This window comes from Dermochelys coriacea, chromosome 2, assembly GCF_009764565.3.
Source record: "Dermochelys coriacea isolate rDerCor1 chromosome 2, rDerCor1.pri.v4, whole genome shotgun sequence".
In the NCBI taxonomy this organism is placed as follows: Eukaryota; Metazoa; Chordata; order Testudines; family Dermochelyidae; genus Dermochelys; species Dermochelys coriacea.
The window spans coordinates 216,342,796-216,354,810 of record NC_050069.1 but is presented as its reverse complement, the minus strand read 5'-3'; the positions used below and the strand labels follow the sequence as shown (position 1 = coordinate 216,354,810).

Sequence of the window (12,015 nt, the reverse complement as noted above, 5' to 3'; positions counted from 1 at the left end):
GGATGAAAGCTAGAGGCAGTAGGTAGGAATAGCGGTCAGTAGGTTTCCGATATAGGGTGGTGTTTATGTGACCATCGCTTATTAGCACCGTAGTGTCCAGGAAGTGGATCTCTTGTGTGGACTGGTCCAGGCTGAGGTTGATGGTGGGATGGAAATTGTTGAAATCATGGTGGAATTCCTCAAGAGCTTCTTTTCCATGGGTCCATGATGAAGATATCAATGTAGCGCAAGTAGAGTAGGGGCATTAGGGGACGAGAGCTGAGGAAGCGTTGTTCTAAGTCAGCCATAAAAATGTTGGCATACTGTGGGGCCATGCGGGTACCCATCGCAGTGCCGCTGATTTGAAGGTATACATTATCACCAAATGTGAAATAGTTATGGGTCAGGACAAAGTCACAAAGTTCAGCCACCAGGTTAGCCGTGACAGTATCGGGGATACTGTTCCTGACGGCTTGTAGCCCATCTTGTGTGGAATGTTGGTGTAGAGGGCTTCTACATCCATAGTGGCTAGGATGGTGTTTTTAGGAAGATCACCAATGGACTGTAGTTTCCTCAGGAAGTCAGTGGTGTCTCGAAGATAGCTGGGAGTGCTGGTAACGAAGGGTCTGAGGAGGGAGTCTACATAGCCAGACAATCCTGCTGTCAGGGTGCCAATGCCTGAGATGATGGGGCGTCCAGGATTTCCAGGTTTATGGATCTTTGGTAGCAGATAGAATACCCCAGGTCGGGGCTCCAGGGGTGTGTCTGTGCGGATTTGTTCTTGTGCTTTTTCAGGGAGTTTCTTGAGCAAATGCTGTAGTTTCTTTTGTTAACTCTCAGTGGGATCAGAGGGTAATGGCTTGTAGAAAGTGGTGTTGGAGAGCTGCCTAGTAGCCTCTTGTTCATACTCCGACCTATTCATGACGACGACAGCACCTCCTTTGTCAGCCTTTTTGATTATGATGTCAGAGTTGTTTCTGAGGCTGTGGATGGCACTGTGTTCTGCCAAAAACCCAAAACCTGCCTTTGCATTGGATGCAGGAGAATATCATAGGCAGGAAAATACATCATGGATCCCATAGTTTCAAGGTTTCTCAATATATTTTTTCTCCATTCCACAGATTCTAAGTTTCTATTTTCCTTTAGAAGACACAGCCAACACAATGCAACACACCTTGAAAACCCAAGTCATAAAAAACCTGAGCCTGATTGCCCTCACTTTCATCAATTTTTCATCAATATAAAACTGCAATGGAATTAATGGATTTACACCTGATTTACATGGGTATATAAGGAGATTCAGGCCCTGAGTCTCCAGCCTCATTAAGCAGCAATAGCAGAAACTCTTTAACATACCATTCTTAGTGACTTAAATCAGTCTAGTTGGTTATATGCTACCCATTCTGCTCCTTCCACTGGGAGCCTGTCGGAAGTGGGAGAAGCAGGGAAGGGGCATGCTGGAAGTAGAGTGGAGAACCACTGGGATTGCTGCAGCCAGCATAACCTAGATATGCCCTTACACTGTTCTAAATTACATCAACTGCCAATTTTGCTCCCAGTGGCTCCATGATCTATAGAATGAGTAGGTGTCTTAGGGCCAATGTCATTTTTTGGGGAAAATATTCCATAGTTAGCAGACAGAAGGAAATATTTCTACCACAGGTAGCTTATTGAGGCTGCTCAGATATATGGAACATTAGAGGCAGTCGAGAGGTGAGGGCGTGAATCAGAGTACAGATTTGACACTCTGGGCTATTAATACCACATATGATGCGTAGTTTTATATGTGTACATACACACAATTTTGTCATTTCTGCAGTTAATACATAAATATGTACTGCTGACACATTCAAAAACATACTATATCTATGTGTATCAGACTGTTTATTTAATTATGCAGTATTTTATTAAATGAGTTCCTGGTAATGCTATTAGCCTTTGACTTACCCTGGCATTGGTCCATTTCCAGCAAGACTGTAAACTTGACGAGGATTTAAAAGGTACTGAAATTTTCTATAAATTCTGCAAAGGAGAAAAAGTTAGGAGAGTTTAGTAATTTTTTTAAATTAATAAATTATGCTTTTGGATTTTTGAAAAAACACAACAAATGAAAGAAATTTGAATAAAATAACAAGCGGTTAACATAAATTGTACCTTAATAAATTTAATAATTTAAGATAAAATCTCACATTATTACAATAAAGCAAAACAAATATGATTGTTTCTATTACAATTTATATAGCTCTGTAGATGTGCATAGAGTTTTGCAGGTATAGCAGACAAAGTTCAAATAAGAAGTAAATAAATAACAGGTGAGTAGACATCAGCACGTGGGTGGGATAGGTATGGTGACGAAGCAAGGGATGAGGCAAAAAAGTACTTGGGAAAGCATTTGGGTACAAAATTTTAGAAGCACACTTTTATGCCTGCAATTAATTATTGGCACAAAATTAATTAAAATAAATAATTAATTGTGGATGCAAATGCTAGCATTTAGACATCTATTTGATTTGAGGGTGCAATCAGATGGCAAAGTAGTAGTGCTTTTATCCATCAAAAATTACAAAATCATTTTTATTTTTCCCAGTGTTTTATATATGGGAATATAATAATTGGGGCTGTCATGTTCTGACCATTTATTAAAATATGTAGGAATGCAAATGGGGAGCACCTGATAGGGCACGCTGATCCAGAAACAGACAGCATCATGAAAAAAAGGAGTGGAGTCATCACTAGGAGACAAAAATGAAAGTGCTGAGCAAGGGTGTGCGGGGAGAGTACAAGTATAGTTGGATAGTGGAGCAGAGATGCATGAGGCAGTCTTGAAAAGCCTTAGTTAAAATTAAGTGTGTTTTCCCCTAATATCAATGTCACAATGGGACTTATTGATATAGTTATACAAAGATTTGTCATATCCCATAACCAAAAATAGCCATCAAATATTTTAGGATAAAGAAAACAATTTGCAAAAAGGTTGGCAACACTTTTTTATTGTAAACTTTGTGGGGCTGGCACCATCTTTTTGCTCTGTGTTGTACAGTGTCTAGCACAGTGGGTCTATGTTCATGATTAGGGGGTTTAGGCACTATGATAAATAAATAAATAAATAAACAAACAAAAATAATTTTATTAAAAATTAAGGCTATGTCTCCTAAAACCAGGGTACGTTTTTTCACAGTATTGAATTGTTTAATTAATTCCTAGTAATGACAACAACAACTAGAATTGTTTCCTTGTCATAAATATTCTTTTCCACTTCTCACTCATGGATGAGAAAATTCCGCATAGAGTGACCCTGACACAGTGACTGGGATCTATCATACTAATTTGAGTTCATAAAGCCTTTCCTCCTTCTTGTAATTTAAATGTATATTCCTCAGAATAATTGACGTTTTGGAATCACACATTTTAATACTGTATTAGTTTTTTCACTGTAATAGCTCTCTCTTCCATATCTGTTCCTTTTTAAAAGTCTCTGTTTAATTGTCGTTTTTTCCCCCCACTCTGCTCCATTTTCAACCTATTTTTCCATTAGATTTTTCCTCTCTGCTCCTTTGTCCACAGACATTCCCCTAAGCAAAATGGGAATCTAATAACATCTGAACTGAACTTTTGAACTTACAATGTTTGAATCGTTTCAAATGAGAAAAAAAACCCAAAGTCGCCTGTATATAATATCTATGTACTTTTTGGTAATTTCATGTGTAATTTACTAGGGTAGGAGAGGGAAAGGCTTTATTTAAACAAACCTCTTAAAATATGGTAAATGACCATTCTGAAGATTTTTTTTAAAGTCCGATAATTTATCAATGCTTGTCAGTCCCTTGATAAATCACCCCACCCAGTCTAACTCATATTACTACAGCCCTAGTACCAGTCATGAGAGAAAGTCAATGTGTGTGACTGGCTTCATCTTGCAGATGGGCAGACTACTTTGAATTATCATGATGATTACTAAACCAGACGTGTGACAGGTGGATTTTAAAATGCTGTCTGTCTTTTCACAAACATTTAGCTATAAAAAGTGCAGTATCTTATTCATGAAAGGGCAAAAGATTGCACTTTCAATTTGCTGACTGGTGTACATATGCCAGCCCTCTCTGATGGACAGAATCTCTCCTAAGAGAGCACTAACCCAGAATAGCCAGTAGTCCAGTTAGGACACAACAGTCAATCTCTCTTTCAATTTCTGCTATTAGACCGGTTTCAGAATAGCAGCCATGTTAGTCTGTATTCGCAAAAAAGAAAAGGAGTACTTGTGGCACCTTAGAGACTAACAAATTTATTTGAGCATAAATAAATTTATTTATTTATTAAAAAGCAGCTGTTAGACCTGCTTTACTTTGTGTAAATAATTATATATCATTAGGCCACAGATGAGGAGCTCTGACTCTTTAGCCTGGTGGTTAGGGCACATCACAGGTGACTGCCTTAAATGTTCATCCATTAGCTATTTGGGTGGGTCATAACTCACTGAATGAGTCTTATAGTGCTGATTTTAACTATTACCTGGGCACAGTTTACAGTGAGTCAAGTGACATTCTTACTCAATATTTTCACCACACTAATAATCTTCACCCGATCACATTGTAATGTAGAGACTAGCAAATATTCTTATCACTGCCCCTCTTACTTGAACATATCCTATTCCAGCCAGTAGATATATTCAAGTCAGCGCTATCAGAATCATTCAGTCATGAGTCATAGTGAGCCCACACATCCTGCTTTCTACTATTGTAACGCTAAGATTTACTCTTTATGCAAAAGCCAGAACTCGGGAATGATTCATTTCAGTTCATACGTTTACCAAGAAGGAGGAAGAAATTGCCTGTAAATGTTTCCCTTTATGCTAAACTGTAACTGTCTGAAACAATGTGAGTGATATGCTCAAGATTGGGAAATGGACAATTAAATAATTTCTCTGCCCCAGTTTGATATGTAAAGTAGCAAACAACAATTATTTGGACATGTTGCTTTTACATGTAGAGGAGGATAATTAATACACCCTGCCTTGTGACTGGGTTTGGGGGATGGAGGACTGCAGACAGAATCACAAGGATGGCAGATAGTACTACCTCACATAGCTCATTAGGCAGACTGCTACGTTGGGTTGGGCTGATTTTCTTGGGATGAAAATCAAGCCTTTAAAAGAAGACAGAAGATATACTGGGAGTCTAAAAATCATCTCTAAAGGAAAGGTGGCTAGACTGGGAGGAGAAGTCGGTCATAAGAGTGGTGCATTAGGGGCATTCATATTAGGTGAATTTAGCTTTAAAACATCCATACTGACACGGAAAAAGGATCAGAGCATACGGCATAGTGAGATGTACCTTTCCTTAAAAAAGGGGAAAAGGAGCAACGTTTCCTGCTAGGACAGTCTAACTTCCTAAGGCATATTTTTGAGACATGGTGCAGAAACAGTTGCAATGCCAAATGAGAGTTTATGAACCCATAGCAGTCACAGCTGGGATCTTGGTTGGGGGTAGCCACAGTATTTTTTAAATCATATGTTATGGTTTAGTATGTGAAGGCTATCTTAATATGATTATGAGATTGCTGCACTTCTATGTAATCATTTTTAATGGGATATGTTTGGTACACAAAAAACTTGGATTCGTCAGTTTAATCTTAATGTTATTTTCCTGTTATTGTATACTGTATTTAATTGTTTTTTTTTTCTAATTCTTTATAAACACTTTTTCTCTACAGCTGTAGTGTATCCTTGGTCCAAGTCAATGTTAAAATGCTGTAAACTGAGAGTCACTATCTAGCCCCCACTTAAAAAGAAAGTATAATTGCAGCAAGTTTCATAATATCCTTTATTTATAAATATCTACTAGTTGTTCAACTTTTTTTGTTTACTGGTATATGGATTTCTTTAAAATCTCAAGAATAAAATTTTATTAAACTATATAAATTTGCCAAACCACTGCTTATTGAAAATAATTTGAATTTTATTACCTGTAATAAAGATAACACTAGACACTGTTGAAGAAAAAAAGAGGCTACTAGCCATAGTAACTTTTGTTCTCTGAATATGTTGCCTCAACAGATCAACATGCTGTGTGAATGCACTGTGCCAATATTCAAGATACCCACTTGCCCTACTCTAAACTATTCCTCAGTCTCCTTCCTTCAGTTTCAGAGGATTGGCTAGAATAAGAAAGGAACTAAGGGAAAGTTACAGGTATTTATAAAATTAGTTCTATAATGCTGAAACAGAAGGGTATGTGTACACTTCCCAAAAGGCTAACTGCATTGAAATGGGGTGGTACAATATGGAGGTAGAATCTCTGAGCATGAACTTCTACACTGCTATTTTTTGCCTGACAGCACAAGCCCTGAGAGCCCCAATCAGTTGATATGGACTCTTAGATTCACTGCCATGGGCTTGTTTTTTGGTTTTGTTTTTTGCTGTGTTCATGTACCCACAGTCTCACAGTGGAGATCCGCAGAGAACATCATGAAGAACTATCGGATTCTTAACAAAATCTGTCACAACCTTTCTTTATTGAATGAAAATCGATTAAAAACTGTAGCTCAGCTCATCATGATGCATCAAATAAAGAAAATCCTAAGTAAAGTCTGTAGATCAGTGTAATGTGCGTGAGCCAAGATAATGAAATTCTATAAAAATTAGGTGTTTTTACACTACTGTAATTTCTTTTTGGGGAATCTGCCATAGCTCATAAACCTTAAATTTCAGCCACTTGAAAAGTCCACCGCTATTGCTGAAATAAGTGCACACACTACTATGGAGTCAGTACGACTCAGTAGAAAATGTTCTCCCTCTGGACGAGAAGTTTAAGGGTACAAGGCTCATGCAAGGACCTAACCTAACACAGTATTTCCCCTTACTTCCTTCAAGTTCTTAAAAAACAAAACAAAAAACTACAAAACCAAACCAAAAACCAACTAACTACAAAAACACACCAAAAGCATGTTTCTCCCAAGAGACCTAAAATCACTAGTCCTCCTTTCAAATACTATTTTTTACTAAATAATAAATAAATCCAGCCTCAAAAATCCTGGGACTAACAAGGGACAACAACAAACACTGCTGGTTAGTCATTGTGGTTTTGTTACATCCTATCCTCTACCTTTTAGCTACATAGTGTCTGGGGCAGAAACCATGCACATGATTCTATACTGCCTCATGCTTTGAGTAGTCACATTTACACCTGTGCAAAGTGAGTGCAAAGTGGGTGTAAAGTGCTATGATTTCACTTTGCACAGGTGTAAATGACTATATAAGGTGCAAAACAGTAGAGAAAAATGCCCTATTTTGCCCTGTGTAGCCGCTACAGTCTATAATTATCTGTTACCTGTCCTTGGTTGCTGTCCAGATAGCAATTCAAAAAAGGTATTCCAAGAAAATTAAAAAAGTAAAATACTACTACTATGACCAGGTCCTGAAGACTTATTCACACTTAAGAATTAATCCTTTAACACAACATGTGCCCTTAATTACATTCTTGTTATTCTCCTGAAATATTACTTGCACTGAAATGAAATGACCACAGCAGTACCCCTTAAAGGTATAGAGCAAAATCCTCTTCAGAGGATATTCTGCCTATGGGCCAAGAGCACATTTCTAGCCAGATTAGGTCTGCCTATGGTGCAAAGATAGTTCCAGTCTCATTTATGGACAGCCTCCTTGTGGTGATTGATTGGGAAGTCTCCATGTTGGCTATTTTAGATCAATTACCATGATCAATTATCATGATATATGCCATCATGTGCCAGCAATGCCCCTCTGCCGTGTACATTGGTCAAACTGGACAGTTTCTAAGTAAAGGAATAAATGGACATCAAATCAAATCAGACGTCAAGAATTATAACATTCAAAAACCAGTTGGAGAACACTTCAATCTCTCTGGTCACTCGATTACAGACCGAAGAGTGGTTATTCTTCAACAAAAAAAACTTCAAAAACAGACTCCAACGAGAGACTGCTGAATTGGAATTAATTTGCAAACTGGATACAATTACTTTAGGCTTGAATAGAGACTGGGTGGATGGGTCATTACACAAAGTAAAACTATTTCCCCATGTTACTTCTCCCCGCCCCACTCCCCACTGTTCCTCAGACGTTCTTGACAACTGCTGGAAATGGCCCACCTTAATTACACCACTAAAGGTTTTCTTCCTCCCTCCCCCGCCAGTAATAGCTCATCTTAAGTGATCACTCTCCTTACAGTGTGTATGATAAAACCCATTGTTTCATGTTCTCTGTGTGTGTATATAAATCTCCCCACTATATCTTCCACTGAATGCATCCAATGAAGTGAGCTGTAGCTCACGAAAGCTTATGCTCAAATAAATTTGTTAGTCTCTAAGGTGCCACAAGTACTCCTTTTCTTTTTGTGAATACAGACTAACACGGCTGTTACTCTGAAACTTACACACGTTTAACTTAACACTTGTGAATAGTCCCATTAAAGTCAATATGATTATTAACATACATAAAGTTAAGCACATATGTAAATGTTTGCAGGATCAGGACTTAATACTTTATAGCCATTATTCTAATGCTTCCCTTTTGTAGTCCTCATAATACTTGGCCATTGTGGCCAGAGGGTGGAAAACTTTTTTTATTGTTCATATTAAGGGTAGATTTACATTAGAACAAAAAGTATGTCTATTGCACTTTGATAGACCATTAGCCTAAATGGCTAACTATTATGGGAATTATAAAGAGAACTGTTAAAATATCAGAATTAGTAAAGAGATAGAAGAGCAAATTAAATTATACTCCTGAGGGAATTCTGCAGGACTGCGCATCCGCAGAAAATGTCCCCCCGCAGAATTCCTGCAGAAAATAGCAGGGAAGCAAAGGGATACCACGTGGGGAGGGGCGACCATGGGCAGCATTTTTTGGGTGGGATTGCCCCCCTCCAAACAGAGAAGAGGCATTGGAGGGCAAACAGGGTTACGTGCCACTGTCCTCCGCCATTTTTGCAAGCGCAGAGCTGCGTCTGAGCTCTGCTGACTCTGCTGCTTAATGCCACCTCTGGGTCCTAGTGCCAGTCATGCTACCTTTCTGTGTACAACAGTGAGTGACCGCAGTGGGGCTGGGTAAGAGGAGATGGGGGATATGAGGGAAGGAGGGCGAGGGGGAGAGACAATGGGGAAGAAAGGAGGTGGAATGGGTCATGGGGAGGGGAATGGAGAAGAAAAGGAGATAGGGGAATCGCTGGGAGGAGCAGGAGCCTGGCATGTGGCATCCCCTTGGCAGCAACTGGCGCTCTCCCAGTAAACAGGCCCATTGAATCCTCACTCTGACAAGCCCTACCCCCTTACACATGGACCCGTCCAACGAGCTCCCCACATCCAGATCCCCACCCCACTGATCCCAACCAGTTGCACATGGACCCCTACTCCATCAAGCCCACTCCCCCAACACCCAGACCCCTCCACTGAGCCCCACACACCCAGACCTGCCCTCCTGAACCCCAACCACCTTTACCTGGATCCCTGCAGAGTCCCATTGCCCCTGCACCTGGAACCTCATACCTAGATCTCCCCACATTAAGCTCTCCACAGTTGGATCCTGCTGAGCTGAGCTTGCCCACCCACACCTGGTGCATCTAGTGCAGAGGGTCAGGGCCCTGGGGTGTTTCTGGGGCAGGTGCAGCCCTTGCACTGTGTCACTGTCAGGTGCAGCCTCACTGCCAAGTCCCTGTACCAAAGAAGGTGGGAGCTTCAGGGTGATCTCCCACCTGAATGCAGCCAGGGCCTGTGCTCCCCACTGCCATGCTGGAGCCACATTTATTTACTGACAAAATTTGCAGAATTTTAAAATATTGTGTGCATAGTTTTTAATTTTTTGGCACAGAATTCCCTCAGGAGTAATTAAATACATAAATCACTGGATATATTTGGAGTCTTAAAGTGAAAATATTGCAGAGAACACACTCTTATCACTAACTACTGTACTAATACCTCTGCAGAAAAGAGTACTAGGGATGTCCAAATCTAAGGCATCACATTTTTAAAATATACTCCAAAAGTCATTCAAACTAGTTGCTCTTCAGGTTGTCAACTGCATTTTGACACAAAGGATCAACATATCAGAAAGACTGACAAACTTTTAAAAAAAAAAGAACATACCTTTCTCCTTGTTTCCCCCCACTTTTAGGGTTGACAAAAACTAAAAGTGGATGAGTTCCTGGAACCGGAGTGATCTAAAAGTAGGGAATAACACATGCATTCATTAATGTTGTGTGTTGCTTTCAATTTATCTACAGTAGACAGAAAGCAACAAGCTTAATGCAAACTCAGGCTGTGCTCCTGTAACTGTAATCCAGTTGAAATAATTCCACAATTTGCAATAATTCCCTTTTGACTGATTTTTTACAAATTTTGTCATTTATTAATTCTCTCTTGGCATACTGCTGTGCTGCCATTTTAAACATAAGTTCCATTGAAATCAATTCAGCATTGGCACATATAAACTATACACCTAAATAAAGGATGTACACATCTGCTGATGCAAGAAAAGAATAACTTTGATCTGAGAGAGCAGGTATATGCCTTGGCAGACAAGCAATCAAGAAAACACAAGGTCTCAAGAAAAAAGTGTTTTTAAAACAAAGTAAAACTAGCATTCCCAGTCCTTTGGGGAATGTTTTCAGCCAAGTCTCCAGGAGAGTCTGAACCTAAACTATGTGAAATGTTGAATCTAAAGGTGATTTCACAAATGATCTGTATTTTTTTTTCATGTTACTAACCCTCACTAATTGAAATGGCATAAAACCATGCGTTTTTTTTAAAAAGTGTAGCAATCAGTACCAGTCAAAGATAGAAATAATATTGGAGAAATGAATGCTCTCTATGTGCTTCCCCTCCCTCAGTTGGGCATGTAACATAATAGACATTGGCATCAGTTTTTAGCTTAGAAGCAAAACTATCACCACTCTAGTAGACAATATAATTGCTCTGTACTTTCAGATATTATGAGGCACATCCTCAGCTGATGTAAATTATCATAGCTTGAGTGACATGAATGAATTTATGAAAATATTCACCAGCTGAGGATCTGATCCTGTATCCATTTTCAATCCATTAAGCAAGTTTTACATTAAAGTTCTCAACACCATTTTATACAAACATTACAAGAAAAAACACCTTAAACGAATATTAAGGTTGTAAAGTTGAGCACTCACAAATTAGCAAAAGCCAGAATTAAGAGTGTCCTAGCTCTCAGCTGTTATGCCTGATCCCCATGGCAAAGTCCTGCTCAGCTCCTGTAGCCCTAGGCTGGAGCATATTCAGTGCAGATGGAATCTTCAGGGAGTTTATTTGCTAAACTCTAGCAAGTCTCCACTGAGTATGTGCAAATTGAGATTTTTCAGAGGTTTATAAATTGGCCGGATTAGGTTGATTTTTGATGGAGACAGAAAAAAGCACATAATGGAACAAAAAATTCAGTTTCTCTATCAAAATTCAAGTGGTTGCTCCAAAAGCACAAAGGCATTAATAGTTCTCAATAAAATAACTACTTTTTTTTAACATTGTCAAAATAAAGTATTTCTCCTTAATCTCATTCTCTCTCAAACCTTTTCAGTGAAAACTTCCAAAATACTCACTCAGTCTAGGACAGACATACGCCATGGAAAAATTCAGTTAAAGTTTGATAATGCAATAAGCAATTAAAAAAGGTCTTAAAATGTAGTATCAGGCAATCTTACAGATAGACAGCACTACCAGTTCCACCTATAATTGTATACAGAGTGGTTCTGATTCTGATCTAATTTACACCAGGGTAAATCAGGGGTAAGTACAGTGAAGTCAATGGAGTCACCCAAGTGTAAAATCAATACAACACCAGAAGCAGGCCCAATATATACAGAGTATGCACTGGATGTTTGCGCATCAGTATACTTTGGATATAAAATTGCAGGATATATTAAGGATTGCCATATATTTATTTCTTATCTATAATTTTAATCAATTTTAGTTGTTTAGTCCAATTCCAATGATGTTTGTTCCTGTGAACTAAGTGTAAACTAATGATACTCATTGTGACAAAGA

The 12,015-nt window shown here is 38.8% G+C and overlaps 1 protein-coding gene across 1 annotated transcript in view; it reads right to left on the bottom strand.

Annotated features, from left to right (window-relative positions):
- DGKB (diacylglycerol kinase beta) overlaps window positions 1-12,015 on the bottom strand; it is a 519,697-nt gene that overhangs the window by 260,082 nt on the left and 247,600 nt on the right. Inside the window, 2 exon segments of the mRNA XM_038392537.2 lie at window positions 1,927-2,001; window positions 10,093-10,166. Coding sequence (XP_038248465.1) covers window positions 1,927-2,001; window positions 10,093-10,166 — 149 coding nt within the window.